This window comes from Aulonocara sp. 'chitande type north' Nkhata Bay, linkage group LG20 (assembly GCF_057382095.1).
Source record: "Aulonocara sp. 'chitande type north' Nkhata Bay isolate Kocher_YH1m ecotype deep benthic linkage group LG20, A_spYH_male_GT1.1, whole genome shotgun sequence".
Taxonomy (NCBI): domain Eukaryota; kingdom Metazoa; phylum Chordata; class Actinopteri; order Cichliformes; family Cichlidae; genus Aulonocara; species Aulonocara sp. 'chitande type north' Nkhata Bay.
Window position 1 is genome coordinate 12,895,593 of NC_141363.1, and position 23,887 is coordinate 12,919,479.

Below are 23,887 nucleotides of genomic sequence, written 5' to 3' on the forward strand. Positions count from 1 at the left end.
CTTCCAAGTGGCCAGGAACCACGCGGTGCAGAAGAATCCATTATAATGACTATATCTCCAGGTTTTAGATTCTTCTTCTTTTGGTTCCATTTTTGTCTCTCCTGTAACAAAGGCAGGTATTCGCGTATCCATCGTTTCCAAAAAAGGTCTGAGATGTACTGAGCCTGTTTCCATCTTCTCTTCAGATACATATCCTGAGGGTCAAATAGTCCGGGTGGTAAAGATGGTTTTCCTTTCATCAGGAGGATGTGATTTGGTGTAAGTGGCTCTAGGTCTTTTGGATCATCAGAAAGCTTTGTGATGGGTCTGTCATTTAAAATTGCTTCAATTTCACATAGAACCGTATTTAAGCCATCGTCGTCCAACTGTTGTTGCTGAAGAACGGATCTCAGAATCTTTCTGATCATACGAATTATCCGTTCCCAAATTCCACCATGATGTGATGCTCCAGGCGGATTAAAACTCCATCTTATTCCAATGTGTCGCAAAGCATCCGCTATTTGGGTATGTTTCAGCGATTCAAGAGCCTCCCTTAACTCTCTGTCTGCTCCGACAAAGTTGGTTCCATTGTCCGATTGGATGTGAGCGACTTGACCTCTTCGACTCACAAAACGACGCAAAGCATTAATGCAGGCATCTGTGTTTAGAGAGCTAGCCACTTCCAAGTGCACTGCTCGGCTGGCTAAACAGGTGAAAATGACTCCATAGCGTTTAGCTGTACCTCGTCCTCTTTTCACTTCAATAGGTCCGAAGTAATCAACCCCGACATTGGTGAATGGTGGGTTATCTGGCAAGATTCTTTCCTTGAGTAAATCTGCCATCTTTTGCTCCAAGGCTTTTCCATGATATTTCCTGCAAAAATTACATTCTGCGATAACCTTCCTTACAGCTGAGTTGGCCTTTGTGATCCAGTATCTTCTCCTTAGTGTGGATAAGGTGTGGTTACGACCGCTATGACCAAGCTGTTGATGAATGTGCTTTAGGATGAGACTTGCTACATGTTGATCCTTTGCAAGAACAAAGGGATGCTTTATTTCTTCTGGTAAGGAGCCCTTTGTCAGTCGTCCCCCAACTCTTAAGAGGCCTTTATCGTCAAGATAAGGATCTAATCTATAAATTGAGCTGTGCCTGCTCACAGAACCTTTCCCACTTGACAACGTAGCAACCTCCTCTCCAAATCGTTGTTGCTGGCAAAATCTAATAATGGCAAGCTCAGCTTCCAGAAGATCCTTTGAAGATAGTCTGTACAGTTGCGTTTTCTTTACTTTCTCCTTTGTAGTACCTTTACAAATTGGGTTATCTGAGTAAGGTTGCGGTCTTTTTTTCTTATTTCTCATTGAACGAAGGATTTCCTTCAGTCTAAGGAACCAAGCAACAGCAACCTTGAGCCTTCTCCAGTCTGAGAAGTACACCATCAATTGACATGTAGCATCTAGCAAGTCTTTTACCTGAGTAACATTTACTGTGGCCTCACCTTTGACTTCAGGGTCCTCTGGTTCTAAGGAGCATTCCATTAAATTGGTTGGCCAATCACTTTCCGGCTTCTGCAGAAAGCTTGGTCCTTCGATCCAGCGGCTGCTATGAACAACGTTCCCAGCCTTGAGCCCTCTTGTAGCATCATCTGCTGGGTTTTTCTTCGAGCTTACATATCTCCATTGTGATTGTTTAGTTGCAGTTGTAATGAATGAGACTCTGTTTGCCACAAAGGTAAGGAATCGTTTATCCTCATTCATTATATATTTTAATACAGATGTACTATCTGTCCAAAATATAGATTGCTCGAGTTTCATTCTCAACTGAGCCCTTAACATGAGATCCACTCGGACGGCAACTACAGCAGCTGTTAGTTCCAGACGTGGAATAGTGACAGGTTTTAGAGGTGTTACTCTTGCCTTGCCCATCAAGAACGCGACGTGGATGGATTTCCTATTATCTTGCATGCGCAGATATGACACGGTTCCATATCCAGATTCACCAGCATCTGAAAAATGGTGTAGCTGTGCATGTGAGAGAGGTCCAAACTCTCTTGGTTGTATACACCTTTTAACCTTGAAATGGGAAAGCATTTGCAAATCACTGAGCCAACCTTTCCACTTTTGCAACATGGTTTGGGGTATTGGTTCATCCCATCCCAGTTTCCTTTTGCAAAGCTCCTGCTGCATTCCTTTGGCAGGCAGCAGGACTGGTGCAAGAAATCCCAATGGATCGTAAATGGAACTTGATATTGATAACATTCCACGCCTAGTACAGGATTTTTGAGGGATATCCATTTTGAAGTTGAATGTATCAGTTTCCACGCACCACTGCAAGCCCAGAGCTCTTTCTACCGGAAGTTTGTCTCTGTCAAGATTTAATTCTTTCAAGTCTTTAGCCCTTTGCTCCTCAGAGATACTTTGCAACAGGGTGCGATTGTTACTGACCCACTTGGTCAGTGTAAATCCTCCCCTTTGACTGTGCTGAAAGATCTTTGACCAAATCGACAGCATCTGAGGTGGAGGCCACACTCTTTAAACAGTCGTCCACATAGAAGTTCTCTTTCAGCGTTTCACATACCTTGTCTAGGAATTCAGTCTTATTGTCCTCAGCTGTTTTTCTCAAAGCGAAACTGGCGCAGCTAGGGGAAGATACTGCACCGAACAGATGAACAGTCATGCGAAACTCAATTATGTCCTTGCTCAGATCTCCATCTGGCCACCATAAAAAACGCAGAAAGTCTCTGTCTTCTTTGGCAACTTTAACTTGATAAAACATTGCCTTTATGTCACCCATAAATGCGACTGGATCCTGTCGAAATCTAAGCAAAACCCCAAGCAATGTGCTTGTGAGATTAGGACCTTGTAAGAGCTGCTTGTTTAATGATGTCCCCTGGAATGATGCCCCACAGTCAAATACAATTCTTATGGATCGTTTTCTGGGATGGTAAACTGCGTGATGAGGAATGTACCACTTCTTTCCATTTTCGCAAGACAGCTGCTGTGAAGGTATTTGCTCTGCATATCCATTACTTATCATCTCGTCCATAAAGTTTTTATATTCTTTATGCAACTGTTCATTGTTGAGAAGTTTTCGTTGTAGACTTTGCAATCTTTGTTTAACTATGGAGAAATTGTTTGGCATCTTTATGTTATCCTTTTTAAAAGGTAACTTCAAACAGTAGTGTCCGTCTTCCATTGTTGCAGATTTTTCCATGATCTTCATGAACTTAAGGTCCTCCCTTGACAAACCCTTTTCCTCTGTAACCCTTTCATTAAAGTCATAGTTATATTGACTTTTCAGCATCTCCTCCAGCTTACAAACAGATATCCTATTTACAACTGTTGGTGGGTGCTCGCTGTCCAAGTTGCTTTTACCATCTTCCATGGGCCCATTTATGACCCAGCCCAATGCTGTTCTTATAGCATATGGGCCATTCCCCTGGCTATGAATGACCTCCCATGGTTCCAATAACTTGGGAGCGTTGCATCCAATCAGCAGGTCCACATTAGCCATTATGTGGGGAATTTGAACCTTTGACAGATATGGCCACCTGATCAGATCTTCTTCCTTTACAAAGTTATCCGTGGTGACAGGCATCCTTTCCTGTGTTAGGATTTCTGGAAGTTCATAGAAGGCATTGCTGCCTAAACCAGAAACTTCAAGACCAGTAAGTGAGTGGGCAGAGACGACCTTTTCTTGACCCATCGTTTGTAACAGGAAGTGAGTTCTTTTGCCCACAAGATTTAGCTTTTGCATGAGGTGCTCTGAACAGAAGCTAGCTGAACTGCCAGGATCTAAAAAAGCATATGTCTGTATGACATGACTACCTTTAACAGACTTTATTTGAACTGGCAGAATGGAAAGCAAACCGCTTTCTCTTCCGGCCCCTGTATGACCACAAGTTTTTACATTCTTTGAAGAGGAGGGCTCTCCATAGCATTCAGGGCTTACACCATCGTTATCAATATGGAGGACAGTGGGATGACCTTTACCACACGTTCTACATATCAAACGCTTAGCACAGTCCTTGCTTATGTGCCCAGCACCTAAGCAACCAAAACACAGCCCTTTCTCCTTTAGAAAAAGCATTTTGTCTCTGTGCTTCTTCCGCTGAAACTGTTGACACTCCTCCAGTGTGTGTCATTGAGTACAGCAGACACAAGATGGCTTTACTGTAAAGTCATGGCTTGTTGTAGTAATCAGCCTTTCCGTACTGTAGGTTTTTTTCATGATCATGGGTGTGGCTGTAGCAGCAAAGCTGTTCCCTTTAATTTGTTTGCTTGGTTGTGACTTCAGTCTGTTGTCAACCTTTGAGACAGGGATTGTTGACGTTACATTCTGAATGTCCCCAAACAAAGGATCTGAAAGAATTTTCACCTGCTTTTCAATAAATGCAACCAAATCTTCAAACTGAGCTCTGTGTTTAGAGGTTTCCAATATATCATATGCGAACGCTCTCCATTTCTCTCTCATTTTATATGGCAACTTGCACAAAATGATTTTCATGTTCACTGGCATGTCCAGTTCCTGCATATGTTGCAATGTTTCCATGACATTACAACTCCCACGTAAGAAAAGAGAATATGCTTGCAATGATTTCACATCTTCATTTTTAATTGCAGGCCAAGATAACGCCTTGTCAATATAAGCAGTTGCAATTTTATATTCATTTCCAAAGTGTTCTTTGAGCAGTTGCTTTGCTTGTATATAGCCTTGTCCTGCAGCCATATGTTGACAACTGCGTACCAGCTCTCTCGGCTGTCCTGTTGTAAACTGCTCCAAATAATACAAGCAGTCCCTCTTATTGGCCTTTTCTTCCACTCCTTGTTCAAACACATTAATGAAAGAGATATACTGAAGAGGATCACCATCGAATACAGGTATTTTCCTGGATGGTAATGACGATGCACGCTGATGCTGAACAAGGGTTGCAGTTATTTCATTTTGTCTTTGTAAAATGGTACAAATGTCCTCCAACCGTCCTTCTGCCGCTGTAGGAATTGACCTGGGCGATGGAGGATCCACATTGTGAAATTGCATTGTGATGACCGTTTCAGCTTGTGGCTCACCTTCAATTTCCGTTCCTGGCAGGATCATTGCAGATATGTTGCTTTCAGTCTGTACTATTTGCACTGCAGGTTTATCTTCATTGACTGGTGTACTAGGCTTGACTGTGGCTGAAGCAGCTGTTTTCTTGATTTCCCTTTCATAATATGAATTCATAGCATTGGACGATATGTTAGATATACTTTGAACTTCAGCAGCTTGGAGAACAGCTAACTTTGCAGAAGAGGCAGAAAGCAGCGCTTCAAGCTCAAGCTGTTCACGTTTCCTCCTTAGCTTTAGCTCTTGCTCCTCCAAAGCATGCTTCTCTTTTAAGACTGCCATACAAGCAAGTAATGCTGCCTTTTCTGCTTTTGCCTTGATTTTGGCAGAAGAAGTTGTGCTCACTTTACCACTAGATGAGCTTTTAGTGACTGAAGATTTACCAACAACATTTGAAACACTGTCCTCTGGCTTAACGCCATCATCAACACCATGATCATCCTTTAAATGTAAATATATACAGAACTTGAGGACATTACCTACATGTAAATATCTAAATAATTATAAATTTGTTGTGTTTTCTTTAACAATGTCAGAAGGAGAGAGGCACTGAGGCACCGTCTTCTGCCCCCCGACGCTCCTGCTGCGCCTCCTCCTTCTGACAGGAACTGCTTACAGAACAAGCATGAATGATGCCTGAGTGGACACACACAACTCACAAGTTCCTGGCTCTGTCAGCTCCTCTGCAGAGGGTTTCCCTAAGAAGGTGGACCTAGCAGGGTCACCGGGGGACGGGGAGCTGTGCCTCACGGCCCTCACTTCGTCGGAGAAACCCTCATGCAGAGTTCAGAAACTTGTGTGTTGAGTATGTCGCTGTGAGCCTCCACCATTTAACTAGTGGGTGAAGCCTGAACTGTCTAGAGACAGACCAGACCAGCTGCACAACACAGACACTTCAAACCTGAGGACAAATCTGAGAGAACAGAAAAAGGAAAGGAAACTTAACTTAGAACCATGCAGCGCTACAGGAGACGGCAGCACTGCAGAGGTGAGGACCGGCACCTGTTTGAAAGAGACAAATGCACACAAACACACACAACAACGAACGAGGAACAAACACAGAGAGAGGAAAAAGTGGTTATAAAGAACTTGAGGACATTATCTACATGTAATTATCTACATAATTATAAATTTGTTGTGTTTTCTTTAACAATGTCAGAAGGAGAGAGGCACTGAGGCACCGTCTTCCGCCCCCCGACGCTCCTGCTGCGCCTCCTCCTTCTGACAGGAACTGCCTACAGAACAAGCATGAATGATGCCTGAGTGGACACACACAACTCACAAGTTCCTGGCTCTGTCAGCTCCTCTGCAGAGGGTTTCCCTAAGAAGGTGGACCTAGCAGGGTCACCGGGGGACGGGGAGCTGTGCCTCACGGCCCTCACTTCGTCGGAGAAACCCTCATGCAGAGTTCAGAAACTTGTGTGTTGAGTATGTCGCTGTGAGCCTCCACCATTTAACTAGTGGGTGAAGCCTGAACTGTCTAGAGACAGACCAGACCAGCTGCACAACACAGACACTTCAAACCTGAGGACAAATCTGAGAGAACAGAAAAAGGAAAGGAAACTTAGCTTAGAACCATGCAGCGCTACAGGAGACGGCAGCACTGCAGAGGTGAGGACCGGCACCTGTTTGAAAGAGACAAATGCACACAAACACACACAACAACGAACGAGAAACAAAGACAGAGAGAGGAAAAAGTGGTTATAAAGAACTTGAGGACATTATCTACATGTAATTATCTACATAATTATAAATTTGTTGTGCTTTCTTTAACAATGTCAGAAGGAGAGAGGCACTGAGGCACCGTCTTCCGCCCCCCGACGCTCCTGCTGCGCCTCCTCCTTCTGACAGGAACTGCCTACAGAACAAGCATGAATGATGCCTGAGTGGACACACACAACTCACAAGTTCCTGGCTCTGTCAGCTCCTCTGCAGAGGGTTTCCCTAATAAGGTGGACCTAGCAGGGTCACCGGGGGACGGGGAGCTGTGCCTCACGGCCCTCACTTCGTCGGAGAAACCCTCATGCAGAGTTCAGAAACTTGTGTGTTGAGTATGTCGCTGTGAGCCTCCACCATTTAACTAGTGGGTGAAGCCTGAACTGTCTAGAGACAGACCAGACCAGCTGCACAACACAGACACTTCAAACCTGAGGACAAATCTGAGAGAACAGAAAAAGGAAAGGAAACTTAGCTTAGAACCATGCAGCGCTACAGGAGACGGCAGCACTGCAGAGGTGAGGACCGGCACCTGTTTGAAAGAGACAAATGCACACAAACACACACAACAACGAACGAGAAACAAACACAGAGAGAGGAAAAAGTGGTTATACAGAACTTGAGGACATTATCTACATGTAATTATCTACATAATTATAAATTTGTTGTGCTTTCTTTAACAATGTCAGAAGGAGAGAGGCACTGAGGCACCGTCTTCCGCCCCCCGACGCTCCTGCTGCGCCTCCTCCTTCTGACAGGAACTGCCTACAGAACAAGCATGAATGATGCCTGAGTGGACACACACGACTCACAAGTTCCTGGCTCTGTCAGCTCCTCTGCAGAGGGTTTCCCTAAGAAGGTGGACCTAGCAGTGTCACCGGGGGACGGGGAGCTGTGCCTCACGGCCCTCACTTCGTCGGAGAAACCCTCATGCAGAGTTCAGAAACTTGTGTGTTGAGTATGTCGCTGTGAGCCTCCACCATTTAACTAGTGGGTGAAGCCTGAACTGTCTAGAGACAGACCAGACCAGCTGCACAACACAGACACTTCAAACCTGAGGACAAATCTGAGAGAACAGAAAAAGGAAAGGAAACTTAGCTTAGAACCATGCAGCGCTACAGGAGACGGCAGCACTGCAGAGGTGAGGACCGGCACCTGTTTGAAAGAGACAAATGCACACAAACACACACAACAACGAACGAGAAACAAACACAGAGAGAGGAAAAAGTGGTTATACAGAACTTGAGGACATTATCTACATGTAATTATCTACATAATTATAAATTTGTTGTGCTTTCTTTAACAATGTCAGAAGGAGAGAGGCACTGAGGCACCGTCTTCCGCCCCCCGACGCTCCTGCTGCGCCTCCGCCTTCTGACAGGAACTGCCTACAGAACAAGCATGAATGATGCCTGAGTGGACACACGCAACTCACAAGTTCCTGGCTCTGTCAGCTCCTCTGCAGAGGGTTTCCCTAAGAAGGTGGACCTAGCAGGGTCACCGGGGGACGGGGAGCTGTGCCTCACGGCCCTCACTTCATCATCCAGTGAACAAATGACTATCAGTGAATGTTTCTGTGGCAACATAAAACGCAAGCTAAATTCTCAATAGGTGACCGTTTTCATCCTTCTTGAGCTTTCTTATCATCACATTAGTCACTATTTTCTTGTGTCCTTTTGTTGAACACGAAGGTCTGGATGATCAGCAGTTCTGTGACCATGAGAGGAGCTCCAGTCTCAACCAGGAGGACCCAGAGCCTCTACAGACTAAAGAGGAACAGAAGGAAATCTCCACCAATCAGGGAGGAGAGCAGCTTGCACTGAAGCAGGAGGATGAAGGGATTAATGTCTGGACCGGAGAACAGCTGGATTTGTTGTGGAAACCTGGATCACGGCTAACCAGATTTGGTATGTAAAAGTGTAATAAGCAGATTTCATAATATAGAAATGAATATGACTTATAACAAAATGTCACAAAGACACATGGCGTGCATTACCGCCTGGGATACTGCCTCACTGGAGACATGTTTTCTGTTTCAGATTTAAGTCATGTTAGCCCAGAACTGTACGCAGAATGTAGAAAAATGTTGAGACAATGAAAACTGTGGATTATTGGCCACAAGGACCAAGTTGGAGTAGTGAGCTGTACGCCTCATAAATGATGACTTTCTGCATGTAAACAGAATTCTTCTCTGTTCGCTGCATGAGAGAGAATATTTAAATATCGCTCACATATCTGAGAGACCTGCTCACAGTGTGACTTTTTTCTTGTGTGTTCTGTCCATCAAGACCTCCCACAGCAACATGATTGTAAGGAAAATGAGGATCTGGATGACCCGCAGGTCTGTAGCCAGGAAAGGAACTCCAGTCTGGACCAGCAGAACACAGAAACACTATAAAATAAAACTACAATATAAGACGAGAAACGTCTTATATTGGGATATGAGATTTTGGTCATGTCGCACAGCCCTAGCTAATGTTAGTCTTTAAAAAAAGAATGTACTTCCAGATGTTTCTTTCGGGTGGAGTCTTTATAGTTGAGAGCAGCTCGGTTTCTGGGTCCATTGTATAACTGACGCCACCAACATTACCAAGAGACTTACACTAGAGCTTCTTGTTGCGTGTTTTGTTTGGGTTTCCGGTAATGCGTGAAATCAACAAAATTAGAGAGGGTATAGCCTGACATATGAAACAGGAAAAGACCATCGTGTAATCCATTTATTTAGAAGTAACTGTATTCTAATTATTACCAAATTATCGGTAACTATCGGCGGCACGGTGGTTAGCACTGTTGCCTCACAGCAAGAAAGTCCTGAGTTCAATTCCACCATCAGGCCGGGGTCTTTCTGTGTGGAGTTTGCATGTTCTCACCGTGTTTGCGTGGGTTCTCTCCGGGTACTCCGGCTTCCTCCCACCGTCCAAAGACATGCAGCTTGTGGGGATAGGTTAATTGGATAATCCAAATTGCCACTAGGTGTGAATGTGAGTGTGAATGGTTGTCTGTCCCTATGTGTTAGCCCTGCGACAGACTGGCGACCTGTCCAGGGTGTACCTCACCTTTCGCCCTATAACAGCTGGGATAGGCTCCAGCGCCCCCCGCGACCCTGAAAAGGATAAGCGAATGGATGGATGGATATCGGAATACAGTTACTCATGTTTTGTATTTTAAATGCATAATGCCGGTACATGTATGCCGTTACTCCCTAACACTGCATCTATGTAAACATACTTACGGCCACTTTGTTAACTACACCCGTTCAACTACTCTTTAATCCAAAATGTAATCAGCCAATCAGATGGCAGCAGTCCATGCATTTCAGCATATAGCGATCAGTGACGGTGATTGAAATCACTTTGATCATGGTGTGGGTGTTGGTGCCACATTGGCTGATCTGAGTATTTCAGAAACTGCTGATCTGTTTAAATTTCCAGCACAAACATCTGCATGATTTACAGAGAGTAGTCCAAAAAAGAGAAAATATGCAGTTCCCTTAAAATGACATTGAGTTCTCTGTACTCGGGTCTCCAGAGTTACCAGCTCTCAACCCAACAGAGCATCTTTGGAATGTAGTGGACCATGAGATTTGCATCATATTTATTAGTAAAATGTTAAAAGATTAGCATTAACAGCATATCTTACCTGCCGTCGTAAAATACTTTAAGCTTTCATGATCATATTCAGATCATGCTGCTGTTCATTTGTTTGTTTATTCACAGTGTGTGATGATCACTGGCAGTCACATCTAAAAATCAGACCCCAGACAGCTGTAAGGTTATCAACATCATCCAGTGAACAAATGACTATCAGTGAATGTTTCTGTGGCAACATAAAACGCAAGCTAAATTCTCAATAGGTGACCGTTTTCATCCTTCTTGAGCTTTCTTATCATCACATTAGTCACTATTTTCTTGTGTCCTTTTGTTGAACACGAAGGTCTGGATGATCAGCAGTTCTGTGACCATGAGAGGAGCTCCAGTCTCAACCAGGAGGACCCAGAGCCTCTACAGACTAAAGAGGAACAGGAGGAAATCTCCACCAATCAGGGAGGAGAGCAGCTTGCACTGAAGCAGGAGGATGAAGGGATTAATGTCTGGACCGGAGAACAGCTGGATTTGTTGTGGAAACCTGGATCACGGCTGACCAGATTTGGTATGTAAAAGTGTAATAAGCAGATTTCATAATATAGAAATGAATATGACTTATAACAAAATGTCACAAAGACACATGGCGTGCATTACCGCCTGGGATACTGCCTCACTGGAGACATGTTTTCTGTTTCAGATTTAAGTCATGTTAGCCCAGAACTGTACGCAGAATGTAGAAAAATGTTGAGACAATGAAAACTGTGGATTATTGGCCACAAGGACCAAGTTGGAGTAGTGAGCTGTACGCCTCATAAATGATGACTTTCTGCATGTAAACAGAATTCTTCTCTGTTCGCTGCATGAGAGAGAATATTTAAATATCGCTCACATATCTGAGAGACCTGCTCACAGTGTGACTTTTTTCTTGTGTGTTCTGTCCATCAAGACCTCCCACAGCAACATGATTGTAAGGAAAATGAGGATCTGGATGACCCGCAGGTCTGTAGCCAGGAAAGGAACTCCAGTCTGGACCAGCAGAACACAGAAACACTATAAAATAAAACTACAATATAAGACGAGAAACGTCTTATATTGGGATATGAGATTTTGGTCATGTCGCACAGCCCTAGCTAATGTTAGTCTTTAAAAAAAGAATGTACTTCCAGATGTTTCTTTCGGGTGGAGTCTTTATAGTTGAGAGCAGCTCGGTTTCTGGGTCCATTGTATAACTGACGCCACCAACATTACCAAGAGACTTACACTAGAGCTTCTTGTTGCGTGTTTTGTTTGGGTTTCCGGTAATGCGTGAAATCAACAAAATTAGAGAGGGTATAGCCTGACATATGAAACAGGAAAAGACCATCGTGTAATCCATTTATTTAGAAGTAACTGTATTCTAATTATTACCAAATTATCGGTAACTATCGGCGGCACGGTGGTTAGCACTGTTGCCTCACAGCAAGAAAGTCCTGAGTTCAATTCCACCATCAGGCCGGGGTCTTTCTGTGTGGAGTTTGCATGTTCTCACCGTGTTTGCGTGGGTTCTCTCCGGGTACTCCGGCTTCCTCCCACCGTCCAAAGACATGCAGCTTGTGGGGATAGGTTAATTGGATAATCCAAATTGCCACTAGGTGTGAATGTGAGTGTGAATGGTTGTCTGTCCCTATGTGTTAGCCCTGCGACAGACTGGCGACCTGTCCAGGGTGTACCTCACCTTTCGCCCTATAACAGCTGGGATAGGCTCCAGCGCCCCCCGCGACCCTGAAAAGGATAAGCGAATGGATGGATGGATATCGGAATACAGTTACTCATGTTTTGTATTTTAAATGCATAATGCCGGTACATGTATGCCGTTACTCCCTAACACTGCATCTATGTAAACATACTTACGGCCACTTTGTTAACTACACCCGTTCAACTACTCTTTAATCCAAAATGTAATCAGCCAATCAGATGGCAGCAGTCCATGCATTTCAGCATATAGCGATCAGTGACGGTGATTGAAATCACTTTGATCATGGTGTGGGTGTTGGTGCCACATTGGCTGATCTGAGTATTTCAGAAACTGCTGATCTGTTTAAATTTCCAGCACAAACATCTGCATGATTTACAGAGAGTAGTCCAAAAAAGAGAAAATATGCAGTTCCCTTAAAATGACATTGAGTTCTCTGTACTCGGGTCTCCAGAGTTACCAGCTCTCAACCCAACAGAGCATCTTTGGAATGTAGTGGACCATGAGATTTGCATCATATTTATTAGTAAAATGTTAAAAGATTAGCATTAACAGCATATCTTACCTGCCGTCGTAAAATACTTTAAGCTTTCATGATCATATTCAGATCATGCTGCTGTTCATTTGTTTGTTTATTCACAGTGTGTGATGATCACTGGCAGTCACATCTAAAAATCAGACCCCAGACAGCTGTAAGGTTATCAACATCATCCAGTGAACAAATGACTATCAGTGAATGTTTCTGTGGCAACATAAAACGCAAGCTAAATTCTCAATAGGTGACCGTTTTCATCCTTCTTGAGCTTTCTTATCATCACATTAGTCACTATTTTCTTGTGTCCTTTTGTTGAACACGAAGGTCTGGATGATCAGCAGTTCTGTGACCATGAGAGGAGCTCCAGTCTCAACCAGGAGGACCCAGAGCCTCTACAGACTAAAGAGGAACAGGAGGAAATCTCCACCAATCAGGGAGGAGAGCAGCTTGCACTGAAGCAGGAGGATGAAGGGATTAATGTCTGGACCGGAGAACAGCTGGATTTGTTGTGGAAACCTGGATCACGGCTGACCAGATTTGGTATGTAAAAGTGTAATAAGCAGATTTCATAATATAGAAATGAATATGACTTATAACAAAATGTCACAAAGACACATGGCGTGCATTACCGCCTGGGATACTGCCTCACTGGAGACATGTTTTCTGTTTCAGATTTAAGTCATGTTAGCCCAGAACTGTACGCAGAATGTAGAAAAATGTTGAGACAATGAAAACTGTGGATTATTGGCCACAAGGACCAAGTTGGAGTAGTGAGCTGTACGCCTCATAAATGATGACTTTCTGCATGTAAACAGAATTCTTCTCTGTTCGCTGCATGAGAGAGAATATTTAAATATCGCTCACATATCTGAGAGACCTGCTCACAGTGTGACTTTTTTCTTGTGTGTTCTGTCCATCAAGACCTCCCACAGCAACATGATTGTAAGGAAAATGAGGATCTGGATGACCCGCAGGTCTGTAGCCAGGAAAGGAACTCCAGTCTGGACCAGCAGAACACAGATCCTCCACAGACTAAAGAGGAACAGGAGGAAATCTCCACCAATCAGGAAGGAGAGCAGCTTGCACTGAAGCAGGAAACCAAAGGCATCATCATCTGGACCGGGCAGGAGCTGGGCATCATGTGGAACCCTGAAGTAAAGTTGCACAGAATAGGTATGCAAAACTTTAATAGATAGATTCAGTTTTGTATTAAGAAATCTAACTCATGTTGGGTCCTAATCAGACCTCCAATATACTTTATAGAGGCACATGAAGAATTTAAAGACCGACTGCAATAAGGAAACTGACGTAATATTCTAAGAGCCAAAATGTCTAGCCCTCCCAGTGTCGCCCCTGTCAGGACTGTCTTATGTTGAAAATAATTGAGTACAAGAGAGAGGAAGACACCCTACAATGAGTTGAAACGTCAGCTTGTTATTTATTCCTCCATATTCATATTTGTCATTCATATGGTCACTTTGTTTGTCCCTCCAAATTGCAGTCGTCACTCCTTCGCCTGTGCTTCGCCCCTGCACCTGCAGGCACACTTACAGTGAATATCAAATTTAATAACAGGAAATTAACTAGGCATGTACTTTTCTTTCTTTTTTTGGCCACATTTTTCAAGTGACCTATATTTGACAACAGCATATAAAAAAATAAAACAAAAAAAAGAACTTTAAATTATGTTTTTGGTGTGCCATCTCAATGTTTTCAGTGGCCCCCATATGGCCACCCATATGAAAAAATTCTGGAGCCGCCCCTGTACATTATGACTGAGTACATCCACTAAACCTTTTGTGGATAACATAACAATCCCCATGAGGACTGAACGATCAATTTAAAAATAAAATATATCGATTTGAAACTAAGCTTTTAGCAAACCACACAACACTATGATAGGTGTGTCCTTGTGCCATGTGTTTCTGGGTCTTTCTTCTTCTTTCCCTTTGGATTCCAGCACAAGGCCTGTGTAGTGATGTTATTGGTGGACTTCCTGATTGTGTGGCCAATCCAGCACCACTTTCTCTCAGAACTGTATTGCTATTGGTTTCTGGTTTGTACTTGTCCACAGTTTGTAATCCTCTCTGGCCACTGGATACGGAGGATTTGTTTTAAGCAGCTGCTGATGAATGTCTGCAACATACAAAGCGCTGTCTTTGCTTCATGTTTACGAGCTATAGAGAAGTATAGGTGTGACCCTGATTTTAAAAATGCTCAGCTTCAGAATCAGAATCAGAATACTTTATTCATCCCGAGGGAAATTAGGGTTACAGCAGGCAGCACGCTAATGGCGCATGCGCACTTACAAAGGAACCTTCTGACCAACTTTACACAAACATCACATTGGGCAGACATGGACATTATGGACAATGCTGGGCATCCTCTGCACACGGCCATTAACAACCAGAAGAGTCTGTTCAGTGACAGGTTGCTTCTCCCAAAGACAAGAACTAACAGACTTAAAAACTCCTTTGTCCCACACGCCATCAGACTGTTTAACTCCTCCCTGGAGGGGAGAGGGAGGGGAAACAGGAGGACAAAGGAGGGGGGAACAACTAAGCTGTAGTGCCTCTTCACCTCACTGTGCAATACCTTTTGTGCAATACTTTTGTAAATAGTCAACGGTGCAATAGACTCAATACTTGAAATGTGCAATTCACTTGTATTTTTATTTTTATTCCTATTTATTCTATTTATCCCCTTCGTATATTTTATTTATATTGTCTCTGTATTTATATATATGTGTGTGTGTGTGTGTATATATATATATATATATATATATATATATATATATATATATATATATATATATATATATATATATATATATATATATAATATTCTGTAACTCTGTAACTTCTGTCGGTGCTGTGCTTTTTTGGAAATCGAATTTCCCAGAGGAACCCACCCGAGGGATTAATAAAGTTCTATCTAATCTAATCTAATCTAACATGTCAGAAAGGTAGGCTGATAGGAAAAAACAACGAAAATACACTACATGAGGTAAGAGGAGGAGAAAAAAAACTCCACTCAGACTGAGCTCCTAGTGGGAGAACAGTTTGATAACAGAAAAAACACCTCAGCACAAAAGCACATGACTATCAATACACCATAGAAACACAAGACAAGCAACAGGGGCGGGTAAAGGGTAAGAGAGAGCCGGTGTAGACAGCGCATCCGGTCCTGCAGCATCTGTGCTGGTCCAGTTGACTGCTATCTTCCCCGGTAGGGCACAAGCATCGAAGGCGTTGGAAAGGGAGAGGGGATGAGTGAGTGCTTATCAGTGTAAGTGTGTGTGTCTGCGTGTCCATAGTTTAGCTGAGACAGTGTCCTTCGGCCTATCAGGCTAAGTAAACAGTCCTCCAGCCAATCCAGGTGTCCTTGCATGGGATGGGAAGAATAGCCGTAACACAGCTTGGTGAAATTTCTGACCTCTTGAGTTTCAAACATTTTTTAAAATGATGTTGTTTATTTTTTCTTACTTTTTTTTACACTAAATTTACTAACCCAAGGTGTTATTCACCCCTACTGAGATTTTCAAAGGTCGTCAGCTCAATTCTCCTGCTTTTGTTGTGCAAACCACCCATTATCTTTGAGGCCTGGCACGTTTACTCAGAGTAGCTCAGATCCAAGGCAGGCCAAACCTCTGTGTTACAACCTTCAGAAATGCCTGCCGTATCTATACAAAATATCCCACACATTGACTGACCTGCAAATGTGTAAGACACATTCACAATATATGGAAACACAAGTCTGTTTTATTTATAAAAAATTGTGTGAAAACAGAATGAAAAGTTGCTAATACAATGACATGAGTGACATGTGTGATCTCCCCAGCGTTGCATGTTCTCTCCTTTGCCTGTTCATGTAAAAATAGCAAAACATAAAAAATTAATTCTGTCCCTCAGTTCCAGGTTGGTTCATCTCTTCATCTTTCTGCCTTTTGTCTTAGGTTACTCTCCCACACAGTCTGTCTGTCTGTGTCATAGTCTGTTTGCAGCATTCAGCAATGCAGTTCCTTGACTCTCACCACAGATCTTCCATTGTGACTGTGTATGTGAGGGAGTGGCATTGCATTACTTCAGCACAGTGCTGTGCATAAAAGCAGACAGCCCAGGCTGGAGAATCATTTCTTCTTCGCATTTCTGACAAGGCACATCAGGATGGCCTCTGTATCACTGCCTCACAGGAAGAACATCTGCGCGCAACAGGCGCGCATCCATTTCCTTGCTTCAGGAAATGGATGAAGCAGACTCTGATGGAGGAGAGGTTTCATTTGTCCAGCAGGCCACTGATACCTCCTCAGAAGAATCTAAAAAGGAGACGGAACAAGAACCCAACATGCCTCCATGGAAGAGGCACCGTGGTACTGGGAAGCCCAGTCTGAGCCACACGGCAAAAGACGGCACTGTGTGGGTAGAGGAGGACATTGGAATGCCCAGTGCAGTAGCAAATCGCTCGTGCTTCACTCGTGCTGGACCCACAGAGTCTGCTAAGGTCTGTCATTGCCATAGTACGTAGGGCTGCTCAATTAATCGAATTTTAATCACGATTACGATCTGGGCTTTCAACGATCATTAAAAATGACTGAGCCGATTATTAGCCCCTCCCTAATTTATCCGCGACACCTTAAAGGCCGGTCCGTGAAAATATTGTCGGGCATAAACTGGTCCGTGGCGCAAAAAAGGTTGGAGACCGCTGATTAAGAGGACCCGAGGGAAGCTCGGAAAGCTAAGCAGAAGTTATTTAGAGAGTGACTGCCGTTGGTTGAAAAGAGAGTTTAAAAAAAAACAAACTTCAGTGGTGTTGCACACTATTTTATATTATTTTTTTAAAGTCATTGTTAACCCTTTAAAGCCGGTCAGAGCAGCACGCTCCGTTTTGCGTAACTATTTTTAAATCCCTGTAGAACCTGAACCGTGTAAGCTAGCGCAATAATTTGTTTTGCATATGAAACCGGAGGAGTTGTACTTACATCTGATGCCATCAGCTTGTCCTCGGTCACGGTTTCGTTCCACATATAGCTTTGCAAAAATTGCATAAAAAGCGCTTTCAGGAACAAAAACATAATATTCCAGAAACACGCTTTGCCGTTCCTATCAGCTGTTCGTAACACTTCCCACAGTGAAATGATGCACATGCTGTTTTCTTTGCAAATTTGCATCATAGGATTGTTTTTTGTTTTTCCTGCAGTATATAAAAATTGCTGTATCTCCAAAATAAAACTATGAAGACACTCAAAATAAATTTCCTGTGGTGGGAAACTATTTTTTGCAACTTTATTGTATTTAAAGTTTTGAGGGATAAGCCCCTTAAATTTCTCCAAGTAGAAATATACAGTGGGGCAAAAAAGTATTTAGTCAGCCACCGACTGTGCAAGTTCCCCCACTTAAAATGATGACAGAGGTCAGTAATTTGCACCAGAGGTACACTTCAACTGTGAGAGACAGAATGTGAAAAAAAAATCCATGAATTCACATGGTAGGATTTGTAAAGAATTTCTTCGTAAATTAGGGTGGAAAATAAGTATTTGGTCACCTCAAACAAGGAAAATCTCTGGCTCTCACAGACCTGTAACGTCTTCTGTAAGAAGCTTTTCTGTCCCCCACTCGTTACCTGTATGAATGGCACCTGTTTGAACTCATCATCTGTATAAAAGACACCTGTCCACAGCCTCAAACAGTCAGACTCCAAACGCCGCCATGGCCAAGACCAAAGAGCTTTCGAAGGACACCAGGAAAAGTATTGTAGACTTGCACCAGACTGGGAAGAGTGAATCTACAATAGGCAAGCAGCTTGGTGTGAAAAAATCAACTGTGGGAGCAATCATCAGAAAATGGAAGACATACAAGACCACTGATAATCTCCCTCGATCTGGGGCTCCACGCAAGATCTCATCCCGTGGGGTCAAAATGATCATGAGAACGGTGAGCAAAGATCCCAGAACCACACGGGGGGACCTGGTGAATGACCTGCAGAGAGCTGGGACCAAAGTAACAAAGGTCACCATCAGTAACACACTACAACGGCAGGGAATCAAATCCCGCAGTGCCAGACGTGTTCCGCTGCTGAAGCCAGTGCATGTCCAGGCCCGTCTGAAGTTTGCCAGAGAGCACATGGATGATACAGCAGAGGATTGGGAGAATGTCATGTGGTCAGATGAAACCAAAGTAGAACTTTTTGGTATAAACTCAACTCGTCGTGTTTGGAGGAAGAAGAATACTGAGTTGCATCCCAAGAACACCATACCTACTGTGAAGCATGGGGGTGGAAACATCATGCTATGGGGCTGTTTTTCTGCCAAGGGGACAGGACGACTGATCCGTGTTAAGGACAGAATGAATGGGGCCATGTATCGTGAGATTTTGAGCCAAAACCTCCTTCCATCAGTGAGAACTTTGAAGATGAAACGAGGCTGGGTCTTCCAACATGACAATGATCCAAAACACACCGCCCGGGCAACAAAGGAGTGGCTCCGTAAGAAGCATTTGAAAGTCCTGGAGTGGCCTAGCCAGTCTCCAGACCTCAACCCCATAGAAAATCTGTGGCGGAAGTTGAAAGTCCGTGTTGCTCGGCGACAGCCCCAAAACATCACTGCTCTCGAGAAGATCTGCATGGAGGAATGGGCCAAAATACCAGCTACTGTGTGTGCAAACCTGGTAGAGACCTATAGTAAACGTTTGACCTCTGTTAATGCTAACAAAGGTTATGTTACAAAGTATTGAGTTGTATTTTTGTTATTGACCAAATACTTATTTTCCACCCTGATTTACCAATAAATTCTTTACAAATCCTACCATGTGGATTCATGGATTTTTTTTTCACATTCTGTCTCTCACAGTTGAAGTGTACCTCTGGTGCAAATTACTGACCTCTGTCATCATTTTAGGTGGGGGAACTTGCACGATTGGTGGCTGACTAAATACTTTTTTGCCCCACTGTATTTGTGTGGGCTGAGATTTTACTTTCAAAGAAAACACAGTAATGATCAGATAAGCCCACATCAGACACAGTAATGTTTGAAATGCTCAGGCTCTTGGAGATCAGTAGGTCAAGAGTGTGTCCTCTATTATGTGTGGCCTCTGTTACATGCTGAGTCAGCCCAAAGTTGCCCAGAGTGTTACTCAGGTCTTTAGTCCCTTTGTCCTGAGGGTTGTCCACATGGATGTTAAAATCCCCAACAATAATTACACAGTCGAAATCAACACAGATCACAGACAGCAGTTCACTGAGGTCATTAAAAAAGTCTGTGCAGTATTTGGGAGGCCTGTAAACATTAAGAAACACAACTTTGGACGGGGCCTTCAGCTGTAAAGCCACATATTCAAAAGACTGAAAACTTCCAGGAGATAGCTGCTTACATTGAAATGATTCATTAAATAAGACAGCAACCCCTCCTCCTCTCCTGCTCACCCTGGCCTCACTGATAAAACTGTAGTTAGGAGGGGTCGTCTCGATGAGAACAGCTCCACTAAGCGAGTCATGGACTAAAGTAAAACAGTATGTTGGATGTGCCATGCAATGCTCAATTACATGGGTGGGAACTAGTGTGTTAGCGCAGTTAGCTCGTTAACGTGTTGGCCGTTTAGCCCCATGCACGGGGCGATCGGTGGTAGCTCGTTAACGGAGATTTGCCGTGTTGTGGCGTTAAGGTCATTTCAACGAGATTAACCTGAAAGCACTAGTGGGAACACAACGACTATGACTGCACATTTACGCCGACATCATCCTAGTGCAAAGACAAAAACAACAAGCATGCTACTAACTTTAGCCGAGTCATTTAGACAGCTGTTAGCACATGATTCTCCTTATGGGGACCTGATATGTTTAATATGCTGCTGAGAATATAGCCCAGAAGAAGCGGATAGTATAGCTTTTATTTTGGAAAGAGACATTTCTCTGTAATAAACTCTCTTTTCCAAAGATGAGTGATTCCTCAATCAGATACAGGGCTCGCAAAATCGCTAGCCCGACATCCTGGGGCTAGCAATTTTTTCAGTCGGGCTACCAAAATCTATCTCTGCCCTGCCCGTCGGGCTATTGTAGGAAGGAAAAATATATGTCAATGCTTTTGCATTCTTTCAGAAATGTAGCTGGGTAATTATGTCATTGGCATCGGTGAGCCACTGTCAATATGTGACATATTGAAATCCCGTTTGAATTTGCGCTTGTTTTTTTGCTTTCACTTTGCAATTTTACAGGTCACCAGAGAACTTCAATCTATACATCTAAAAACCACAGACCAGGCGAGAAATTTGGGTGTAGTGATGGATGCAGACCTAAACTTAGAAAAACACATTAAGACAATAACAAAATCAGCTTACTATCACCTCAAGAATATTTCAAGGATAAAAGATCTGATGTCTCAACAGGACCTGGAAAAACTAGTCCATGCATTCATTTTTAGTAGGCTTGATTACTGTAACAGCATCTTTACAGGTCTACCTAAAAAATCAGTCAGACAACTACAGCTCATTCAGAACTCTGCTGCTCGAGTCCTCACTAAGACCAAAAAAGTGGACCACATCAGTCCAGCTCTGAGGTCTTTACACTGGCTGCCTGTCCGTCAGAGGATAGACTTTAAAGTTCTGATGCTGGCCTATAAAGCTCTGAATGGTTTAGGACCAAAATACATCAGTGACCTCCTAACCCAGTATGAACCTTCCAGATCCCTCAGGTCATCTGGATCCGGTCTTTTATCAGTTCTCAGAGTCAGAACCAGACACGGAGAAGCTGCATTCAGCTTTTATGCTCCTTATATCTGGAACAAACTCCCAGAAAGCCTCAGATCAGCTGAAACACTCAGTTTATTTAAATCCAGGTTGAAGACTCACCTGTTCTCAGCTGCATTTGAATAAAGCACCAAATCCACACTTTTAAGCTTAAATTTCAAAACTTACACTAACTACTGATCTTATCTATTTCTGATTTTATCTGTCTTGATTTTATATACTGTTTTGTTTGTTTGTTAATTAGTTAAGCTTAAATTTCAAAACTTACATTAACTACTGATTTTATCTACTGTTCTGATTTTATCTGTTTTGATTTTATATACTGTTTTGTTTGTTTGTTTGTTTGTTAAGTGGGATTAGAGCTCTGGGTAGCTCCCCAGCTGGGTCTAGACTGGGTCTAGAGAGTATTTTAAATTCGGGGAATTTAAAACAGAAAGTAGCTCGTCCACATAAGGACTGGTAGCTCCCCTTACGATAAGGGTTCAGATCGCGCGAACAGGTGTGGGATTAGAGCCCTGGGTAGCTCCCCAACTGGGTCTAGACTGGGTCTAGAGAGTACTTTAAATTCAGGGAATTTAAAATAGAAAGTAGCTCGTCCACAGAAGGACTGGTAGCTCCCCTTACGATAAGGGTTCAGATCGCGCGAACAGGTGTGAAATGTGTGTGTTTAGTTAGTTTGTTTGTTTGCTTGTTTTAATCAATTTTAAATCATGCTTTTTATTTGTTTTTGTTTCTAATGTCTCTGTAAAGCACTTTGAATCACCTTGTTGTTGAATTGTGCTATACAAATAAATTTGCCTTGCCTTGCCTTGCCTTGCCTTGCTTACCTTCAGGGTCATACGTCACATGAAAACCAAAATAATTCCAAACGCCAGATCTGAATGAGGGTGGGGGAGGTTCATGTTGCAAGGAGAGCTTAACTTCTGTCTTGCTAGCTTGCCCTGCGCTCTTCATTCTGACTATGCTGTCTGTGTGGAGCGCTCAGTGGATCTGCGTTCGACTACTCCGCCTAGGCTGCACTGTCGAGCGCAGATCCACTGAGCGCTCCACACAGACAGCATAGTCAGAAGGAAGAGCACAGGGCAAGCTAGCGAGACAGAAGTTAAGCTCTCCTTGCAACAGGCAAATTGACCCTCATTCAGATCTGGCGTTTGGAATTATTTTGGTTTTCATGTGACGTATGACCCTGAAGGTAAGCGAGTCATGGACTAAAGTAAAACAGTATGTTGGATGTGCCATGCAATGCTCAATTACATTGGTGTGAACTAGTGTGTTAGCGCAGTTAGCTCGTTAACGTGTTGGCCGTCTAGCCCCATGCACGGAGCGATCGGCGGTAGCTCGTTAACGGAGATTTGCCGTGTTGTGGCGTTAAGGTCATTTCAACGAGATTAACCTGAAAGCACTAGTGGGAACACAACGAATATGACTGCACATTTACACCGACATCATCCTAGTGCAAAGACAAAAACAACAAGCATGCTACTAACTTTAGCCGAGTCATTTAGACAGCTGTTAGCACATGATTCTCCTTATGCTGCTGAGAATATAGCCCAGAAGAAGCGGATAGTATAGCTTTTATTTTGGAAAGAGCCATTTCTCTGTAATAAACTCTCTTTTCCAAAGATGAGTGATTCCTCACCAATTCCTCTGACATCGTCTTATTAATCGTTAGCTTACTATGCAAACATGACAAGTGAAATCTCCCGCAGCTTAAACATGTGAGAGGTTGATCGCGCAGAGAATCGCTGAGCTTATGTGAGTGCGCGTGTAAAAGCATTTCAGTTCTGCTGAGCCAAATAAGACAGGTCAGGGTGAAGAAGTGACAGCCAAATAAAAGCTTACCACAAAACGGAGAAGTTATGACAAATCAGACTATAGGGCAAAAAGAAAGTGCAGCTTTATGGTTTCATGGACAAAATAATTTCTGTGGCTGCAATATGACGAGCTATATAACCAGGGCTGCACATAAGTGGTCCACAGGTGCGCATTCGCTGTCAAAATAAAAAACGCGCACAAGGGTTAGGGTTAAATTTAAAAACTGTACTTTTGAGTTAAAATATATATTTATAATTTTAATAAATGACAAATTAAAAAGGCATGAACATTTTTTTTGTATCGAAAAAATATCGAACCGTGACACCAAAGTATCGAACCGAACCGAACCGTGAATTTTGTGTATCGTTGCACCCCTAATATATATATATTGGGGGTGCTAGTAGGTGTTAGGTTCAGGGAATTTACGCAAATTTGCACGGGGTTAGTAAATCTAGTGGTAGGGACTTGCACCAAGAAAAAAGTCAGTATTTCTAGTGTTAACCATAATGTAAACCAACAAGAGGCCACCAGACAGGAAAACATACAAAGAGACTTTAAGAGAATGCTAACTGCCCCAACAGTACTGACCTAAGCCTAATCTTAAAAGTAGAGAGGGTATCTGTCTTCCGAATCCAAATTGGCAGCTGTTTTCACAGAAGAGGGACCTGAAAGGTGAAGGTTCTACCTG

At 43.1% G+C, this 23,887-nt stretch overlaps 2 protein-coding genes across 3 annotated transcripts in view; both read left to right on the forward strand.

Moving 5' to 3' along the window:
* Positions 1 to 23,887, forward strand: part of LOC147305280 (uncharacterized) — a 63,294-nt gene that overhangs the window by 37,671 nt on the left and 1,736 nt on the right. Inside the window, exon 5 of one of the 2 annotated variants that reach the window (XM_086278276.1) lies at positions 13,571 to 13,822. The exons of the other annotated variant lie outside the window; for it this stretch is intronic. Coding sequence (XP_086134402.1) covers positions 13,571 to 13,822 — 252 coding nt within the window. The remainder of the gene's footprint in view (positions 1 to 13,570; positions 13,823 to 23,887) is intronic. 2 annotated transcript variants of the gene reach the window in all.
* LOC147305282 (uncharacterized) lies at positions 4,211 to 13,197 on the forward strand. Its single transcript, XM_086277869.1, has 4 exons — positions 4,211 to 4,214; positions 8,490 to 8,705; positions 10,732 to 10,947; positions 12,974 to 13,197. Exons 1-4 carry the CDS (start codon positions 4,211 to 4,213, stop codon positions 13,195 to 13,197), a joined length of 660 nt encoding a protein of 219 aa, XP_086133995.1.

Coding starts and splice junctions, on each gene's coding strand:
- LOC147305282 (XM_086277869.1), top strand. Junction 8,706..10,731: donor ATCACGGCTAACCAGATTTG/GTATGTAAAAGT, acceptor TTGAACACGAAG/GTCTGGATGATCAGCAGTTC. Junction 10,948..12,973: donor ATCACGGCTGACCAGATTTG/GTATGTAAAAGT, acceptor TTGAACACGAAG/GTCTGGATGATCAGCAGTTC.